The following is a 20042-nucleotide window of genomic DNA, read 5'->3' as shown; positions in this document are numbered from 1 at the left end:
CCAGCTAACGGGGAACTCCTGCTTTGAGAAATGGCCGCCAAATCTTCCTTGAGCATGAATGCAACACATTTCTTGTTTTATAAGCTTCATTGTTTAAGAGGCTCAAGGTCTTTTGACAGGACCTCACATTTGTGTACTGAATGAAAATCTGGAAAATGGCCATCGCTTATTTCATTCATTGATAACGGCTGGTGTCACTCAACAACAAAAGTCACTGTCATGATCACTTCTCGAGCTCCACCTCTCCTTCTTTGCAGTGCACATTGTGCAAGATGAGGAGAGATGTGGGGGTGGGGGGGTCCACTAGTAAACCTTAAGGGACCTTCCATGAAGAAGATATTTTCATGCCACGTTAGTTCATCAAGATTTATAGGGGGCCTCCCACCGGCTAATTCGAAAACTGCTGGTGAATGAGTCTTCATTAAGATATCTGTTGCATCCCCGCTTAGCTCTTAAGATGCTTGGCCAATGCTATTGCCAGCTTTTGCATCGTTTTTGAAATTTCTCAAGCGTTTTTGTGCATTTCGTTTCATAAAAGCATACTTTAAAAGTGTTACTTCTTTATGGCATGGCAAGAGCAAAACAAAGAGCATCTGTTAAGAGGCAGTGCGCTATTGTGTTGTTGCATCAGTTAGGACACTACAGTGTCTGCATTGTTTCATGGGCGGCATTAACGGCTGTGAGCAAAGGAGCCAAATCTTTGAGGCTTAAGACATCCCAGTTCCAGATGAGTTTGATCTTAGGGTCTCTGTGCCCATATTGTCAATCTCAAATTAAAATATATACCATTAAATTCATTTAAATTCATTTCTGAGTGAGTACAGTGCATTACTGAGTACCACTGTGGCTTTACACCTCCAGAGCTGTGGGCTTGGGTCGAGCCCTGTCTCTGCTGATGTGTCTCCTCCAGCAGACTGAACATATGCAGTTTAAATGAATACGTGACTCCAAATTGCCCAATGTTTGCAAGTGTAAACCCTGAGCAACCATCCTCTACTTCCTGGGATAAGCTGTAGGCATGCCGGATACGGAAAACACTCAAGGAAATGAGAAGAATGCGTGTGTCTTGAGTGTGTTTTTGGACTGGTCTACATATGCTGTTGTTTGTGTGAGGCAACACTGAGTGAGGGAAGGTGGAAAACGGGCAGGTAGACGGAGGGAATGACTGACAATCCCTGCAGGTCAACAGCTGATGGCATCAGCGCCTTCTGAAAACTTATCTCACCCCCTTCATCCCTTCGTCTGTTTTTCAATCTTCTCATACCAAGACCCAACAGAAGAGGGCCGTTCTGACAATTCCGACCATTGTGAGAGACGCTGTTCGGCACCAGGCCCAAGTCCATAGATGACCCTTGTTATTTTGCAGGCCAGGGAGAGGCAGATGTGGACCAGAACAATGGGAAGTCCTCAGAGAAGACAACGGTGACTGACTCCATGGGAGCAATGGGTCCAAAGAATGCTTGGCCTCATGCCAGCACAGCTGGCCCCACCACCATCCGCCTCCATTCGCTCCTCCTCTTCTCCCAAGATGCCCCGGGGCCAGAGAACAACACCTTCAAAGACCGCCTCTCCACCTCGGATGAGCTGCAGACCATCGGGGAGCAGAGCACGGCGGGACCAGAGGGTGGTTCGGATTTTACTGAGCAGGACACGGACTGAAGTTCTTCGGGCCAAAGAGATCAAGCCTAGCGACACCTAAGATGGCCACCGCAAGCACCTCAGGGCAAAGTCCCTTTGGCCTGGGTAGGAGGAAACGTCACCCAGGTATCCTGGACCAGATTGGCAGGTTCTTTGGAGGAGACAAGCGAAGGAAGGGCAAGGTGAGCATGATATTTATTTGGGGAAGATACTCAGTATGAGTTTTTATCTGATAAATGAAAATCATCCCCAGAATATTATTGCAAAAATATCCTGTCTCCTGTCCCTGTTTGATTGTTGGCATATATTACTCTAGTGGAAATAGGGTTATGGCTGAGAGCACATAATGGAGAGAAGTACATAAACAACAGGGTTTAATGAAAATCATGTCTCACATTCGGTATTAGGCTAATGTCTCAAATGGAGGGTTGTGTCACCCCTCGCATTCTTAAGTCTTCAGTGTCGCAGTTTGGTAGCTTCACGTGGAACGTGGATACCAAACGTACATAGTTATGTCATTTTGTTTTCATGCCATTGCCTAGGAGAAAGTGCTCTAAGCGGTTGTGTTTTTATGATGTGCCACTGTACACCGGGGGATTCTGCTTTTCTCTCTATTCATTATAAATTTTGATTTAAATCATAGATATAGCTCAGAACATGCAGTAGTTCAGTCCTGTAACATATTTTGGTGCTATTCAGATTAAATGGTTTACCTAACTGCTAAATTAGGTGGAATACACTTGCTATGGAGGATACTGTACTCCGTCCACGCCCTAATGAACCTGCTCACGCAATTGAATTAATTTTGACTGATTACAGTTACTCATTGAATGTAAAAGGCTGTAAACTATTTAGAGTGCAGGCCGAGAGGAAAAGGAATGAGAATTACATCTGGCCTCCCAAGCATCTGCCTGCTTTTAACGTAAATCAGTCACGTATATGCAATTCTTTCAATTGTGCGTTCTGATATTTTGTACAGCTAAGTTGGTGTTGTGGTCTTGTGAGTAACAAAGTATCAAGTTTATTTAGGGAAAGTCAGATACAACAAATTGCCTTATAATGCTATCAGGATTTAGTAATGCGGATTAAGTAATGTCCCTAATGATCTATTTAAATTAAATATCAAAATGTGGTATTAAATTATTTATTTGTTATATTCATCAGTGGAACTTTCACTTTTAAAACAGTCAAATGATTATCCAGAATATGATGTACCAAATATGCTTTATTGGGAGTAAATGTTAAACAGATAATTTCTCTATTTATATATAAATTAACAATAAACACTTTTCTAATTAAGCAACATTGTACGCAGTTAATACTGACCAGGAAGCTATATTTTTTTACTTTCCTGGATGCTATTGTACAGATCCAGTTCTTCATTCATGTTCTTTATGCACGTTAACGTGGTTCATCATTCGACTTTAACCCACTATTGACACCGACTGACGTGTGGTCACTGGCTCCGTAGTTGGTCTCCATGACGACCGTGTTCAGAACCTGCATAGCTTAGCCCCTTGTGCCCCTAACCTCATGGAACAATTAAGGATCAGCACAGCTATGGGTAGATGGTCTAATGTATGGACAACAGCGACAACATGGAAGTTACAGTAAAAGATATATCCATCCATCCATTTTCCAAACCGCTTATCCTACTGGGTGGCAGGAGGTCCAGAGCCTATGCCAGAAGCAATGGGCACGAGGCAGGGAACAACCCAGGATGGGGGGCCAGCCCATCGCAGGGCACACTCACACACCATTCACTCACGCATGTACTCCTACGTGCAATTTAGCAAGTCCAATTAGCCTCAGCATGTTTTTGGACTGTGGGGGGGAAACCGGAGTACCCGGAGAAAACCCCACGACGACATGGGGAGAACATGCAAACTCGACACACATGTGACCCAGGCGGAGACTCAAACACGGGTCCCAAAGGTGTGAGGCAACAGTGCTAACCACTGCACCACCATGCCGCCCCAAAGATATATATTAATTAATTCATCAGGCAAATTAGATGAGGGGCCTAACTAAAGGATGCATTCATTTTTCTGTCTGACACTACTGAGCTAAATCGGTATAGCTATACAGTATATAGTATTTCTACCATTTGCAATGCATAATAGAGAGAATTACTTTAAGAAAAGACTTATGTCTTTAATTGTGCAATTCTAAGCCATACCCTAACATCTAATGAATTCAGCTAAATCAGGATTACAAAATAAAAATTATTTTTTCAGCACATTCTTACTCCATTATGTGAGCTTATGTGGGCACATTACAGAGATCAATCTCTTAAATTTCTCTAATTTAATTTATTTCAGCCATGGTGTTACTATGTATGAAGTTATTCCCACGGCACAAAGGCCTCCTTCATAATACTGTCTTTTCCTAAGTAGCTGTACTTTGGGTGGGAATACCGAATTGTTAAGCAGACTCAAACATCATCAAACATTTTTTTTTCTGACAGAGTTTAAATTCTCCCCACTTTTAAAGGACCTGACACAGCTTTGTGGAGGAAAGAAAAAAAGTTTGAGTAATACTGGGTACTATGGATGCAAGCTGTCCTGTCCTAGTGCACCAGGCCCAAGGTACCATGGGTGTCTCTCTACAGTGAATCTTAGATGCTTTATTACTGATTATACTGTACAGATATAAGTCACTTCAGCTGGTGTTTAAGGCAGCAATCAAATGCTAATCAAGCTGGAAACCTCTAAAACCTGCAGAAAGATGGAGACAAGCTGTTGGGCTCCCCAGGTCACCTGCTATTACTGCCCAAGTAAATCTGTGGACATCTTTACTTTCTTGGACAGCTTTGTGCATCTTTCTGTAAGACACCCGGGGAAGTGAAACCGATCTGAATAAACTGATGTCGCCAGACTCAGAAGACGGCGGTTTTGGTTTTTTGGAACGATGAAAGACAAATTAAGTTGGAAAGAAGATCCTGCGTTATTTAAGCATGATCTGCAGATCCCTCACTTTAGTAACACTATCACCAACGCGAAACCTCAGTAGCTCTTAATCTCCAGAACTCAAAGCATAAAAGGGTCCTTTTCTGATTCCATAATTTTACGGGTGAGTGGCAGTAACTTTCAGTGTTAATGCTTATTAACATCCTGCTTTTATTTTTCAGTCTTTCAAAAGAGTTCTGCCCACTGACCATCATTTGGCGGCAGAATGTAAATGGTCGCTTTTCACCTAGACCTTAAACTGTCCAGGGTGCCCATTTAAAGTGGAAATTAGATAGGTGTGAGATTTTTTTTTCAACAGATTTCCCATTTGGCATTTAAAAATCACACACAAATATGACTATTCGCTGGACACATGTTAAACAGAATGTGTATTTTCTATCCATGAAAATAATATGCAAAGACAATTCCTCATATTTCAGTTTTTGTGAACTGATTTTATTTTGTGAATACTGATTTTAGGCAACACATCTTCTTATATGGGGCTATAATATATGGAAATGGAAAAAAATGGAAAATAATAGTTAGAAGCTTTAAAAAAATATAATGATACTTAATCTGTTCTTAAAAATATCATAAAGCAGCCATATGAAAGCTGGAGTGCATTTAATGTTGCTTGTGAGCGAGCTGTGTTTTGTAGATAAACATGCCATTTGCATCCTCTGCAAATGACTCACTGATGGGTCAAGCGTAGACTGACGTAATTAGTTGTTTGCGCGTAGAAGGCAACTTTTCCAGAAACCTTTCATAATCAGAACCGCATTTTAATCCTTGAAGTAAACAAGGCCTGGATATGAATATAATGTATTCCAGCTAAACTTTGTAGCGACACCATTAGCATCTGAAGGACAGCGTGTAATCATGTATGACTACCCTACCTGTTCTGCAGCAGACGTGACGGGAAGCATCTCTCTGCCCATCCATAAGCTCCCCGCATTTACCTGAATCACAAGAGACAAGGACAGGACTTGTCTGCTGCATTGATTATATATAAGAGGCATGTGTCCGGTCCGGTGGTCAAGTAGTTCAAAAGCAGTATTTTTATATTTACTGGTTTGGTCCAGTTCTTTCACTTTGCCATTTGTAAAAAAACCTCATTTCGCATTCAGTATCTTGTCATGGGGGAAATGTTAGTTTTATACCCTTGCTAGATACTGTTTAGATGAACTCTGCCATATTGCAGCCTACTAATGTATGCTGACTCCTGGAAGTCTTGGCACTTTTTAAGGACAGTGTGTGGCCTTTCCTTGTTTCCCCCAGGGGTCTTTCCGGACCCACCTGTCTGCCTCTCCGCAAAGGCCCCTGCACGCCTCTGCCCGCCGCCGTGGACAGGACAATGCTGTGGTCCATTTCTTCAAAAGCATTGTGAGCATCACCGGGACCCTCCTTACAGTCACTCAAGCGATGGAGGCAGCAGGGGCTGATGGGAGAAACCATTGTAATTTCACAGCTCTGTCAAACACAGGCCAAATGTGGTTTAAGACAAACTGTATTGGCCCCATGGAAATTCTTGGGGGAAAAAAAACTATGAAAATAACCTGCATGATTTGTTGTTTGTTTTTTCCCAGCCAGCAGGAAATTAGGGTCAATTACATCTAGTAGTTATACCTAAGTTCAGAAAAAAGTATGGAGATGGAAGAAAAGAAACATTCTTATGTATATTTTTCAACCACTTGTTGGATCCACAGGATCACAGGGTGGTGGGGGGGGGGTTGTGTTTAACCCCTGACAACTTTGGCCACAAGACTGGGCTTCACCCTGGATGGCAGGGAACATGAACTAACACGAGCTCACTCACACACACACACACACACACTGCTCACCCGTCTGTGTGTCCTGAAACAGGAATTTGAAAACCCAAGCACCTTATAAGATCCTAGGTTCTTATAGACAGTAAGGATAGACATTTTGGATCTGATCCATTTTTCTTTGAATCTCTTCACAGGTGTCCCCACCTCGTCCTAAATCCAGGGTAAGTCCTATCTCACTCCGCTGCCTATTTCACAGGCCCTTACTGGCTGTCTCTGCATTGGGTCTGTTGGTGTCCAGCAGCACTGTTACAGCTGCCATTGTTAGCCCTGTCTCTCCATGACCCCTCTATCTCTGTCTCTTTCCTGTCCAGTGGAGAGGACTGTCCGCCAAATTAGGCTGGGTAGGTAACTCTAATGTATACCTAAAATATGCCACACCCCCAACCTATTAACCCATGTCAATCTCAATCCAGCGTCAGTTTAATTATAATTTTCCTTCTGTTTTTCCCTCTGCTTCTTGAATTTTCTTGCTGATACCCTCAGTTGTACTGACCCATAACATTTACTTTCCACAGCTGCTTCCAGTTAACAGCTCGGTAACATTTAAGGCCATGTTTTTACTCATTTATAAACACATTCATAACAAATAATAATAATAATACATTCATAAGGCACAATAAACATGGCTATGTTTATAAAAAGGCCAAATTTATTATGCATTCTGAATGATTTATGAAGTTCTCTGTCTTGCGCTATAAATACCTTCATAATGCATTATAATGCTTGGTATTATACTGCATTATGTATAATGCATAATGTACTGCATTATGATGGTATCTATAGTGCATTATAGATGAGAGCTTCATAAAGCATTCATAATGCATAATAAGCATGGCTATAATGTGTCATGCCTTTTGATACATATTTATAGCCACATTTATAATGCTTTATGAATGCATTATAATGCATTATAAGTGTGTTTATAAATGACTAAAAACAGTGAAGTGTTACCACTGCCTCCTCCATAGCGCAATGCCTAACTGTGTATGCTGTGCTGAAGGACCATCTCCTTTTCCACCTTCAAGACCCCGACTGGTGTTTAGTGCATTATAACACTCCAGGACTATGACACTCCTGTAATTAATTGCTGTTAATTAAAACACAGTCTCTCTGCATATTCTCCTTCATCCTGCAGTTTTTGATTGATTCTCCTTTTACAGGAAATCTGGATATTTGGTGACCAATTTTATGTCTACCTCAGCTTCTTGTCAGTTGTGTCTATAATGAATTTATAATAATTAACTCACAGTAGGAGAACATATTCTGACGCAGATGAATTGTTTCAGTAGTGGTTGGGAATTTTACGCCCACACCACTGGAAGGAGGCACAAAACCGTCACCAACTTTATAAACTTGTATTTCCTCAGAGTATCACTTTTTAGCAGTGGAAAAATTCACAACTAGAGTGAACAAATCTGCTTTTTCAGCTTTCGGTGTTAACAATGAAGTGTGTGATTTATGGGAATATACCCACCATTTCCCTTTAAAGTAAATGGTTCGTTGATAGGAAACATGGCAACACAAGAGCACCGCCCTTGTGGGAGTCTGTGATATCACTATTATTGAGTATTACTCTGTTTCTCTGACACTTTAATCCAGAGTGACTCACTGGTACTGGATGACTTTGACACAGCTGGACTCTTTCTGAGCCTCACCCGGTAAAGACCCTCGTGGGAGCTGTTCCAGTCCCCCCCCCCCCCCCATCCCAGAGAGCCCTCGATGAACTCATTAACTTCACCTTCATCGTTCTATCACCCCACCAACATTCCACGTTTGGTGTTTTCCACAGGGCAGAACCTATTACGAATGTGACATGGGCGGCAGCGTGTGATGTCATCTGACGATCAATTTCATGTTTTTTTTTTTTTTTTTTATCTGAAAGGTCAATTTTATCACACCAATGCGTGCGACTGTTTTCACCAGCTTTCACAAACAATTGCACTCCCCTTGTATCCACGTACATAATCTGACTCTGTGATGCCAAATAGTCTTACATAGTCTGTACATCGCTAACTCAAATAACAGGCATTTGGCTGCTAGGCTGCTTTCCGCATGCAGCCAGCGGACAGCCCGCTGTTTACTCGCGTTGGATTCTTCAGGGCTCCGCTGGCTGGGGTCTCAGGCTCCCCCTGGGAGTGGACAGCCTTGCAGGTCGGATTTGGGACCCCGATTCAGCTGCAGCTGCTGCTGACTAACCCTTGTCTTCCAGGGGGACCGCAGGTCCTCGCCAGCGCGCTTCTATGAGGTCGCAAAGTCGCCCCTCAAAGGACGCCGTGGGGGCGATGGCCAGGGAACATTCTCCAAACTCTTCAAACTGGTAAATAAGTGAACATCTTCAGGCAGGCCCAGACCCAGGCTGCGCACCTCACACACCCAGACAATCAGGCCGCTCGCGCACTGCAGAAAAGCTCCCTCAAAAGTCAGCCTTCTCACTCCTCCTTTTGTCTCTCCCTCACTGCTCCTCTCTCCTGCAACACAGTGATGATAGCCCATTTATCATCAGGGATCTGTAAGTAATCAGTGATAGTTAATGCTAATTCGTAACACTTCACTGGCTAAGCCTTCATTCACAGCCACTCATTTTACACACTGACAGAGGTGATCATTTCACATGCACCTTTAAGTACATTAGCGAAGAGTCCAAGCAGTGCCACCTTTTCCTGGGATGTGAACTGGTCACCTGCTGGTCTTGAGTCTATGGCGCCAATTACCTGGTTCGATCCATTCATCTTCTGTACCAGTGCAGGGTTACAGTGTGTCTGGTTAGATCCAGGCCCCCGGATGCCGGTGCCTTGGCTCAGAGGCCCTATTGAACTGTGAAAGGTCTCTGAAAGTAGGTGTAAGCAAAGTCAATTTGTCCCAGCTAAACCCCAGGGTCTTCACATATTCAAATAATAAGGAGGGGCTAAGGATTTTGTAGCATTGTGGTGTAACTGGGGGGGCAATGAGTGACTCTCCAGCACCTAGGTAACATAGCGGGTGTATGGGTGGGTATAAATGACTGTCCAGCATGTAGTATTTGAGGACCGGTATTCCACTCTGCATAAACCGTAACCCCAACCTTTCATCCATTATATAATCTCTCCACCATTGCTTACCTTCATTGCTCACGATTCATGGTGCTTGCCAACTCTCACTGCATCTTATTTATTTCGAATTATTATTTTTTTAAAAAACAGTGATGTTAGACACAGATCAAAGATGCAAACTTTTTGGCGTTTCTTTCAATTAGTTGCCCAAACAAGAATGAGTTTCGTTTCTGAACACGACACAAACAAGTCACTAGGACTTAATTATTCATTAATTATGTATTTGAAGTGATTCGCATTTGATGTTCGACAAAACTTTGTAGAAGTATACAGTCATGTTATTTCATGGTTTATGCACGATAAAACTACGAGGAAAAAAAATTATAAAAAAACAAACAGGTCCTTGATGATTGCTCTTAGCGTTATACTGTTACAACCGTCATAAAGTTTGACCACTGTTCTGTACCTCTATTGGACCTGTATTACACAATTATTATTTAATTATTATTTCATTAGATATTGGATTGCTTGAGAAATGCAACTTTAATTTTAAAAATCACTTCAATTTCCGTTTAATTCCATAGAGAGTGCATCTTTTTTCTTCAGATGGTTCTGTTTATCTGCTTCATATTTGCCATGTTGTGTGGCCATTTCTGTAGGAAAAACAATTCTTAATACTTGTTCAAGATTAAGCGTAAAGATAATTTCATCCATGAACAAGATGAGATGTTTCTTAATTAACGTAATACTTAACCTGGCATGTAACCTTTCAAAAAGTTTACATAAACCTATCTATGTATCACAAGTGATCTACTTCTAAATGACTGAATTTGCTTGGCCAATTTTCAGCAAAAGTGGGCTGATGGAATGTAAAAAATTAAGTGCACGTGTATGAATTCAGTCAACTTCAGAGATACGTTTTTAGCTTTGTCTCCAGATACATCAAGTGACCAGCGGTTAGTCAGCAAAAACATTCTGCCTGACATAGTGTTTAAAACATGAATATCTCCATCGTTTCTCTCTTTCCTTAATGTGGTGCACAAGTGTCATTCAGGAATGTATTTAAACTTCTATGTTGTGATAGGTCAAGTGTCCTTGAGTTTCAGTGGTCATCAGCAACTTATAAACCCCACCCCCCAATCCCCTTCTTTGACCAGGGAGGACGCCGATCCCGATCGCCTTCCAAACGCTGACGTCCCACCTCAAGATCCAACCTCAACCCAACAAGCGGTTGATAGTAATGAGAAGCAAAGAATTCCAAAAAAGATCGACGTGAAAGACTCACACCTCAGCCGGCTTGTAACGCACTAAAAGCAGCTTGCCTTGCTATATAGACAGCCACGCGGTAGTGCTAACACAACCCATGGCTGACGTCTACATGCATTCATTCTCAAACGAGAACTGTTTTTGAATTCTTTGATGGTACCCTCATAAGCTCAGGCTTGGGGGATTATTTTTTTCTCCTTTTCTCAACTTTTTCATTTTTTTGTGGCTCTGACTTGTTGGATACTAAATGTTGTCAATGTCTTGTGGCGTCTTGTTTACTCGGGACAATTTCGAGGCTAACCTTTTTTTGACTCCCTCTCGGAATGCCCAAGTCGACTGTCCGTCTGTCATCAAAATAAAACATTTGTCTGTCTATATGTGCGAATGAAAGGTACCTGCCTGGCACGTGTTGAGTAGGGTGCGTGGAAAGTAGGGAGCGTCAAGGTGGGGTATCTTCTGATGGTTGTGAAGGTTCCCAAGGAAATGGGCCATTTTAACAGACCTGCTTAATACATTAATGGTTATCATTTTGGTGCTGTTGTTAAAGAGCAGTAGATATAAATGCCCTTCTGAAATGCACTGTACTACTGAAATAACGATTTATGGTTTGCTAGTACAGTTGGGTTAGCTATTAAGTGATCAGTACTATTTAGCTCTTTATTATACTTGTAAATCTACTTTTATTCTTTCATTCCTTCCATTTACATGACTAGAAAAACTGCCAAAAATTTGTAGTGTCTGTGTAGTTTTCACACACCTCTCCTTTGGTCCGTTAACCGTTTCCAACTGTTTAATGTCACTGTGTCCGCAAATCTTTCGAAGGACAGTATGTAGATTAGAAGGAGGGTTTGTGGGAAGTTGTCGAGGGAGCTGGGGAAACTGAGAGAGGATGTCGAACTGCATGTTTTGCTGCGCTATGGCTGAAGTTTGTATCTCCAGACATTTATTTTTTACCACCACGTGTGTAAAACAAATAATCCCATGTACTCCATCCCTTCCTGACATGTGCATGTTCCCTGTGAAGGAATGTACGTTATACACCGAAAATCACCGCTGTGTATGAAAATCTCACCTCTTAAATGAAAATAAACTATGCATTTGAAAATTAATAATAAAAAAAAACTCTGTGCTTCGTGGTACACATTTAATCATTCTTTCTTCACAAAAAAAAATACAAAAAACTAATAAAGAAATTTGTAGGAGACATACTTTGATCCAAGACACTAGGTACAGACAGAGACAGACTGACAGATAAAAGACTTCATAGCACTTTGATCCGATTTATCAGCCTGACAGGTCTATCGGCTGCATGCCATAAGGATGGAACCAAAGAAATAAAGGTGGTCAAGCTGTTGCCATTTAGCCGCCAGCTCCGGTTACGCATTCAGAGTCATTCTAGGGCTGCCCTTTTCTGGTTTGCTAACATTGCAGACCATAATGTACAGACTGAAAGCAGTGGTCTCCAAACTTGTGTACCGTGACAGCTACTTTTAAACACAAAATAATCTGCATAGCTACAGAGTTGTGATGGTCGCCCTTGATATATTTTGCCAACCTAACGGGGATCCCCTTCGGTAGATTCTGCTGATGATGGGGTGGTTGTTAAAATGTGGTCAGTCGTCAATTATGAGTCTTGAAGATCGACTTGTTGATCACCATCAACCGGTTGATGTAAGTGATCTGTGCATGTTATACTTACATAAAACATGAAATCCATTCTGTGCTAAACCCCATTAGAGGATTTTTAAAGCCAAATTTTATGAATACTACAAAGATTTTCAACCTGCCCAGGAACTACATTTTCTTAATTACAAGTCAGTTAATTCATACGATCCCATCTTTGTGATTGGCTTGAGCAGCGCTACGGAGCCGCATAGCCAATCCCATGAGGTCCACCCCGGTCGGCTGCAGTAAGACAGGACAACACCGACACTTCGTAATTTGTAAAAAGTACTCAATTTATTCTCACATAAATACTTTAACAATGTCCTGTTACAAACTATACAGCTTATCTGTACATGTGGCATAGCTTCACGTAACAAAACAGAGGGAAAATTTGACGTTGAGGTTTCAGCCACTATATTGTGAGGAAACGGCAAACATATCCAATCTATACAGTATATACATACAAATTAGAACTAATGTACAAATGAAAACATTATGACAGCACGTTAAACTACACTTCGATATTCCACAACTTTCCACAGCATCGTACCCTCCATAACCATCATGTAAACCAAGAGTGACTAGTCCTTTAGAAAAAGTGTATATTTACACAAAATGTGTGGCAGTACCACGTACCATGGTAAACAAATGCATGGAAAGGGTCACAGCCCTGGGTACCCGCCTACCGTTTAAGAGCAGGACGTGACCCCACCATGTGCCCCCCACCCAACAACCCAGTTGGCAAACTCGGTGTAGCCGAGGGGGGGTTCATGTTGCCGACAGTCTACACAAAGGCACGGGTCCCTTTTGCTTTTAGAGAACAGACACCTAGAACTACAAGTGGGTCTAATCATATACATTTCAGTTTGAGTTCTCACAAGCAACCCTTTAAAATCTAGAGTTTTTTAAGGAGTATTGCATAATTCACTTTTTTTGGAGTGCAAGCAGTCAGGGATAACATTCCTGTAACAGACACTTAGGTACTAATTCACTATACTTTGTGTTATACTCTACTACTAGTTAGTTATCCCACTTAGACTAAAAGGTTAAGATGTTCGAAAGATCAACTTGTTGATAGACATGCATAAATATTCTACTGGAAGAGAAATAAGGGATCTCTGGACACATTGATGTGCTCTAAAATAATACAAAATTGCCCTCAGCATCTTCTCCTCCAGTTTATCTGACTGTTTTTCTGATACAGAACTAGATGGACTTCATAACCAGCTGAGGTAATTCAGCGTACATTCTGGTGTGACAAATCTGAGTGCCTTTCTCGGCTCACCTGTGTGAACAGGCAGAGAAAAATGACATCTAGGAAGGACAGCATTTACAGTGAAAGCTTTAAAAATCAACTCTTGTGTGTATGCATGTGTTGGGGGGGGGGTTCATATAAAAAAATGATTGAAAATGGTTAGTCTCTATATCCTTATTGCGCCTGGACTTGGGAAGGTCCTCTACCAAAGCACTTGAACAGTTACTCAAGGAGGCTGGTTTGGATAACTGCCCATCATGGGGGGTAAATGGAAGAGCTTCAGTATGCCAGTGAGTTTGGGGGGATGGGGGAGAGGTAACAGTGTGATAGAATCTACCGGAACACATTGGTGATGCCACACTGCCAGTCGGCGGCTGGCTCCTGCACCACCTCGGCCAGATCCAGCCCAGACGCGACCTCCTCCTCCCCTGCTGTCTCCTGGGTCATGGACACATCCTTGCTGCTCCCTGGAAAAGGTGGAGTGAAGCCCTGTTAGATGGTCCTACATGCAGCTCCACCATGCTAATCTCTGAGGACAGTCTCTCATGTTACCTTCAGGTCGCCTGTACTGGGGTTCTGAAGTGTTTCTAAATATGGGACAATGGAAAGAAAAATTGACCCAAAGCAGCACAGTTCAGGTGCTCAGTGGTGCCCAGGGGGGGGGAGTCCCCAAAAGGGGTGCGGAAATGTACACCCCACTGCCAGCCTGCACTCTCTCTTCGAGCCACAATTAGAGACTGCTTTACAGGGGTTTACAGCACCTGCCAGCAGTTCAGCTCTAGCCTTCACTCTGACCCCCCCCAACAAGGAATAAGGGCTCACAAGGCTCTGCGGGAGATCCACAGAAATCCAGCTAAATTGCAAACACATGACCACTTAAAGGTGAACTCCCACGGCTTAGGAAGCACAAATGCATTTATTAACACAAGCTCACAGCACGGCCTGTGGGAGAAATCTAGGGAAAGGGTTTCTTTTAAAATGGCTTTTTCCCTTGAAAAAGTTTAACCAAACTTCTTGCACGCTTTTTCCGCAGAACTCTCTAATTTTACAGGACAACCACCTTCACCTGACCTGTGCTTTGCACTGTGGGCCCCACAACATGTGTTCTGCTACACAAAGCCTTTTTTTATATAAATACAGAGAAGTATATTTTTGACATAGTGAATCCTTAAAAAAAAAAAAGACCAGAGCAATATGTGATTGGTTGCCAATCGGCCAATGGTAGCCCATGGCCCACCCACCGTAGCTGTGTGAGCGCCTCATGTGCAGCTTCATGTTGCTCTTCTGCGTGAAGCTGATGCAGCACACCTCGCACTTGTAGGGCTTCTCTCCTGTGTGCTTCACCATGTGCACCTGCAGGGCACTCTTCTGGTTGAAAGCTTTCTCACACTGCGGGCATTTGAAGGGCCGCTCTCCTGAACACACAACAAAAATGGAGAAATGCAGCACATTCAATGCACTAACTCAGTTCCAATCCATCCACCCTTCCCTCCCACCCAAGAGTGTTTCTCAATATGCGTACTTGACCGGTCTTGTATTCTAGCATCCATCTCTCCTGCCCTGCCCCAATTACCAATGATACATTGGTTGATTGGTTGCATCCTTGCCAAAATGATTCACTGCCGCCCAAGTTCATTTTTTCACTTGCCAAGAACACATGTACGGTCTTTATTGGTAGTGAGGAACACCCAAGGCCTCTACAACAAAGCAAAGAGCACCCGGGGTGAGATGCCCTCCAAGTTCACCACGACATAGAAAGATTCCTAATGTTTCTGTTGGAATTTCCATCCCCCCCCCCATTAAAAATGCAACCGTATGAATCTTTTTGAAAGAAGACACCTGCTGGTCTGCTTCGCGTAAGCACACGGAGTAATTTGCCCAAATGGAAATGCTCAGTAATTAACGCACGGAGAATCTGTGTCTAACAGCCTTTTAAAGCGGCCGTTTGCCACCCAGAATCCATCAGTGTTGTGGCTACATACACCCAGCAGGGCATCAAGGGTGTCGAAGGCAGAGGCCTGTGACCTTTGCTATGGTACAATCATCGCTGTGTGGCTCTTAATGAACGATGAACTCATTTAGCAGAAATCATTATGGGAATGTGCCTATGACCTTCTTGGAGCTTACAGTGCACTAAAATACTAATTATCTCCTTCGAAATGAGAACCAAAGGTGACATGACAGCTTTGATGCAAATTAAATAACTGTTTACCGACTGCCATATAGAGCAGCCCGTATAAAGTTACACACCATCGATTGCTGTCCTCTCCAATTCAAAGCCTCACTGACAATTTAGCAAAGCTCAGAACCTTTATTAACATCCTGCCATGCGTCATAACCTAGATTTAAAACACCATATATACCAGGCAAATAACATCATTGACAGGAAGTGATGTCATCTTCCTGGTCAATTCATTCTGTCAAACCTTGCATATGAATGAAAATAATTCAGCACTGAAATGTAGTTAATGCTCTGGAAATAAATACAATTACTGCATTATTACTACTCATTCATTAGCAGCAATCTGATTTTATATTAGCTGTTAATATTTACTGTGCTGTTAAATGACAGACAGGAAGGAGCATCATCCGCGTTGTAGACATGACAGACATTAAACTATGAAATTATCAATCAAGTTAAGTAAGACTGGATTCAGTGTTGCAAAAACTTCATAATATAGCGTGCAATAAAACAAACAAATGTTACACATAAATATGAACTATAAAACGTTAAGAAATACAACACAGAGGTGGGACGAAGAGGACCTCTCAGTGGAGTATATGAGGCGGCACGGGGCTTGTGGCTGGGGCATGGATGTGTGACGATGCTGGACTGCGAAGCTAATCGCCTTTCATTCAGTTGAAAGCCTTTTGTGGTGCTGCCTCTGAACTGCGGAAGCCTTTTAGATACTACTCGTTAAAAGTTTTCTGTGATGGGAGTTATTTTCTGGAGGCAACTCCAGACGTCCTCCGGAAGGAGGCCCGCAGTTTTCGCCCATGCCGGCTAATTGCAGGGCTGAGCCGCTATTCCCCAGCAGTCCTACCTCAGTCACGCTCTGCATTCCCATTGCTTACAGTGAGGGTGCTGTCCTCTGGACTTAAGACATCTCAGACTGAACCTGTGTGCCTCTTATCATTACAAATAGCTCAGATGCGTTTATGGAGCAGCGCAGTATCAGACAGTGGTACCTGTATGCGTCCTGTTGTGTCTCTCCAGCTGGCTGGGCTTGGCAAAGGCCTTATCGCAGGTGGAGCACTTCAAGGTGCGCGGCCTCTGCGAGCTCAGCGAGGGCCCCTGCTGGTGGACTTGTTCATGCTCCTAGAGGCGAGACCGAGCAGCAGCCATTTAGTTACATTATGGTCCTTGATGGCGTGTACATGTATCTGTACACAAAGCTGTATATATGATGTCCATGTATTTGCAGGTAAATGAGTGTATGTTTCAAGCATAAGAGGAAGAGCATGACCAGCAACAATGTGGATCAGCTCATATAACACAAGAGCAAACATTGTGAAGAGAGAAGATAGGAAACCTGGAGGAATGCCGTCTAACTGGTCACATTGACAAGTAACATCCATGCATGCATGTGCATCAGTGTAACTATAGACGCATGCATATGTGTGCGTCAGTGTATCCGCGGGCATGTACGAGTGTGCGTCAGTGTATCCGCGGGCATGTACGAGTGTGCGTCAGTGTATCCGCGGGCATGTACGAGTGAGCGTCAGTGTATCCGCGGGCATGTACGAGTGAGCGTCAGTGTATCCGCGGGCATGTACGAGTGAGCGTCAGTGTATCCGCGGGCATGTACGAGTGAGCGTCAGTGTATCCGCGGGCATGTACGAGTGTGCGTCAGTGTATCCGCGGGCATGTACGAGTGAGCGTCAGTGTATCCGCGGGCATGTACGAGTGAGCGTCAGTGTATCCGCGGGCATGTACGAGTGAGCGTCAGTGTATCCGCGGGCATGTACGAGTGTGCGTCAGTGTATCCGCGGGCATGTACGAGTGTGCGTCAGTGTATCCGCGGGCATGTACGAGTGTGCGTCAGTGTATCCGCGGGCATGTACGAGTGTGCGTCAGTGTATCCGCGGGCATGTACGAGTGTGCGTCAGTGTATCCGCGGGCATGTACGAGTGTGCGTCAGTGTATCCTCGGGCATGTACGAGTGAGCGTCAGTGTATCCGCGGGCATGTACGAGTGAGCGTCAGTGTATCCGCGGGCATGTACGAGTGAGCGTCAGTGTATCCGCGGGCATGTACGAGTGTGCGTCAGTGTATCCGCGGGCATGTACGAGTGTGCGTCAGTGTATCCGCGGGCATGTACGAGTGAGCGTCAGTGTATCCGCGGGCATGTACGAGTGAGCGTCAGTGTATCCGCGGGCATGTACGAGTGTGCGTCAGTGTATCCGCGGGCATGTACGAGTGTGCGTCAGTGTATCCGCGGGCATGTACGAGTGTGCGTCAGTGTATCCGCGGGCATGTACGAGTGTGCGTCAGTGTATCCGCGGGCATGTACGAGTGAGCGTCAGTGTATCCGCGGGCATGTACGAGTGAGCGTCAGTGTATCCGCGGGCATGTACGAGTGAGCGTCAGTGTATCCGCGGGCATGTACGAGTGTGCGTCAGTGTATCCGCGGGCATGTACGAGTGTGCGTCAGTGTATCCGCGGGCATGTACGAGTGTGCGTCAGTGTATCCGCGGGCATGTACGAGTGAGCGTCAGTGTATCCGCGGGCATGTACGAGTGAGCGTCAGTGTATCCGCGGGCATGTACGAGTGAGCGTCAGTGTATCCGCGGGCATGTACGAGTGAGCGTCAGTGTATCCGCGGGCATGTACGAGTGTGCGTCAGTGTATCCGCGGGCATGTACGAGTGTGCGTCAGTGTATCCGCGGGCATGTACGAGTGAGCGTCAGTGTATCCGCGGGCATGTACGAGTGAGCGTCAGTGTATCCGCGGGCATGTACGAGTGAGCGTCAGTGTATCCGCGGGCATGTACGAGTGAGCGTCAGTGTATCCGCGGGCATGTACGAGTGAGCGTCAGTGTATCCGCGGGCATGTACGAGTGTGCGTCAGTGTATCCGCGGGCATGTACGAGTGAGCGTCAGTGTATCCGCGGGCATGTACGAGTGAGCGTCAGTGTATCCGCGGGCATGTACGAGTGAGCGTCAGTGTATCCGCGGGCATGTACGAGTGTGCGTCAGTGTATCCGCGGGCATGTACGAGTGAGCGTCAGTGTATCCGCGGGCATGTACGAGTGTGCGTCAGTGTATCCGCGGGCATGTACGAGTGTGCGTCAGTGTATCCGCGGGCATGTACGAGTGTGCGTCAGTGTATCCGCGGGCATGTACGAGTGTGCGTCAGTGTATCAGCGGGCATGTACGAGTGTGCGTCAGTGTATCCGTGGGCATGTACGAGTGTGCGTCAGTGTATCCGTAGGCATGTACGAGTGTGCATCAGTGTGTCTATGATATGTAGATATGTGTGCAGGTGTGTGTGTGTGGCGTGCACGTTTGGACAGCCACCTTGAGATGTGTGGCCCTCTTGAAAGCCTTGTTGCACATGCGGCACACGTGGCAGCGATCCTTGCCGTGAGCCTGCCTGCAGTGCCGCCGCAGCATGACGGCGCTCAGGAACACCTGGCTGCAGTAGAAACACGGCTGCAGGCCTTGTGACGCCTCCCCGGAGTGCTCCTTGGCTGGAGGCCGGCTCGCCTCGGGGATCTGCGGATGCACGGCACGCATTTAGCCACGGGGCTGGGGGAAAAGCATAGAGGCCAGGGGCACAGGCCGTAGTCCTCACTCTGAAGCCGTCGTCGGGGCCGACCGTGCCCGGAGCCGGGTGGCTCACCAGTATGACTTGCTGAGTGGAATTAGTGGGTTGCCCCGGGAGACCAGCGTCACTCAGAATGGCAGGGAACTGCTGCTCCTATGGAGATGGGGGATGTGCGTCACTGGTGGGCACACAGAGCTCTCGAGTGCATATGGCAGCTTTCAGTGAGAAGGCACAGATTACCCTTACCAGACTGCAAACATAAAAAAATCCCTGCTTGTTCTCAAGAATGGACTGAAGCCTTTTGAGTGTGAGAGAGCAGACAGGGGGTGCTCCATGACTCCAGAGAGACATGGTAGGAGCTGAAGCCCTCTCCTCCTTATACTCTAATCCTGTTAGGAGTGACCCGCCCCCCCCCAGACCTGTGAGGCAATGTTGAGCGTGACAGCATCCAGGCCTCCTGACAGCATGCCCTGCGTGTCTGCCAGGGTGAAGGTCACGGTTCCGTCGCTCCCCACTCCCGACGACGACATCACCAGGCCCTGGGTGGACGTGGGCGTCTGTGACAGGGATGTGGTGGGGGGCAGGCTGCTCTCTGAGAGGGGTGGGAGCGAGCAGAGGCGTTTTACACCGCGGCGTCAGACAC

At 45.0% G+C, this 20042-nt stretch overlaps 2 protein-coding genes across 5 annotated transcripts in view; one reads left to right on the top strand and one right to left on the bottom strand.

Annotated features, from left to right (window-relative positions):
• The first annotated feature begins 1563 nt into the window (after window positions 1-1563).
• mbpa (myelin basic protein a) lies at window positions 1564-10937 on the top strand. Its single transcript, XM_048992523.1, has 6 exons — window positions 1564-1820; window positions 5865-5969; window positions 6550-6576; window positions 6727-6756; window positions 8625-8732; window positions 10602-10937. The coding sequence occupies exons 1-6, from the start codon at window positions 1701-1703 to the stop codon at window positions 10635-10637; spliced, it is 426 nt and encodes a 141-aa protein (XP_048848480.1). The 5' UTR covers window positions 1564-1700; the 3' UTR covers window positions 10638-10937.
• Window positions 10938-12647: 1710 nt separating this feature from the next.
• The window catches only part of LOC125718611 (zinc finger protein 236-like), a 30089-nt gene continuing 22694 nt past the window's right edge, over window positions 12648-20042 (bottom strand). For 3 of the 4 annotated variants that reach the window (XM_048992511.1, XM_048992514.1, XM_048992513.1), the window contains exons 27-32: window positions 19819-19991; window positions 19427-19552; window positions 19150-19347; window positions 16820-16949; window positions 14872-15045; window positions 12648-14097 (exon numbers count right to left, since the gene is read on the bottom strand). In XM_048992511.1, coding sequence (XP_048848468.1) covers window positions 13964-14097; window positions 14872-15045; window positions 16820-16949; window positions 19150-19347; window positions 19427-19552; window positions 19819-19991 — 935 coding nt within the window. In that variant the 3' untranslated portion in view covers window positions 12648-13963. The remainder of the gene's footprint in view (window positions 14098-14871; window positions 15046-16819; window positions 16950-19149; window positions 19348-19426; window positions 19553-19818; window positions 19992-20042) is intronic. The other variant, XM_048992512.1, reaches the window with a different exon arrangement.

The sequence above is a fragment of the Brienomyrus brachyistius genome, chromosome 23 (genome assembly GCF_023856365.1).
Source record: "Brienomyrus brachyistius isolate T26 chromosome 23, BBRACH_0.4, whole genome shotgun sequence".
Classification (NCBI taxonomy): domain Eukaryota; kingdom Metazoa; phylum Chordata; class Actinopteri; order Osteoglossiformes; family Mormyridae; genus Brienomyrus; species Brienomyrus brachyistius.
This window is presented reverse-complemented; position numbering and strand designations above follow the sequence as displayed.

What these genes read in the sequence shown, in the direction of transcription:
- mbpa (XM_048992523.1), top strand. Translation starts at nt 1,701, where the DNA reads ATGGCCACCGCAAGCACCTCAGGGCAAAGTCCCTTTGGCCTGGGTAGG. An exon ending in TGTCCGCCAAATTAGGCTGG is followed by an intron (nt 6,757 to 8,624) that starts GTAGGTAACTCT and finishes CTTGTCTTCCAG; the next exon opens with GGGGACCGCAGGTCCTCGCC. An exon ending in TCTCCAAACTCTTCAAACTG is followed by an intron (nt 8,733 to 10,601) that starts GTAAATAAGTGA and finishes TTCTTTGACCAG; the next exon opens with GGAGGACGCCGATCCCGATC.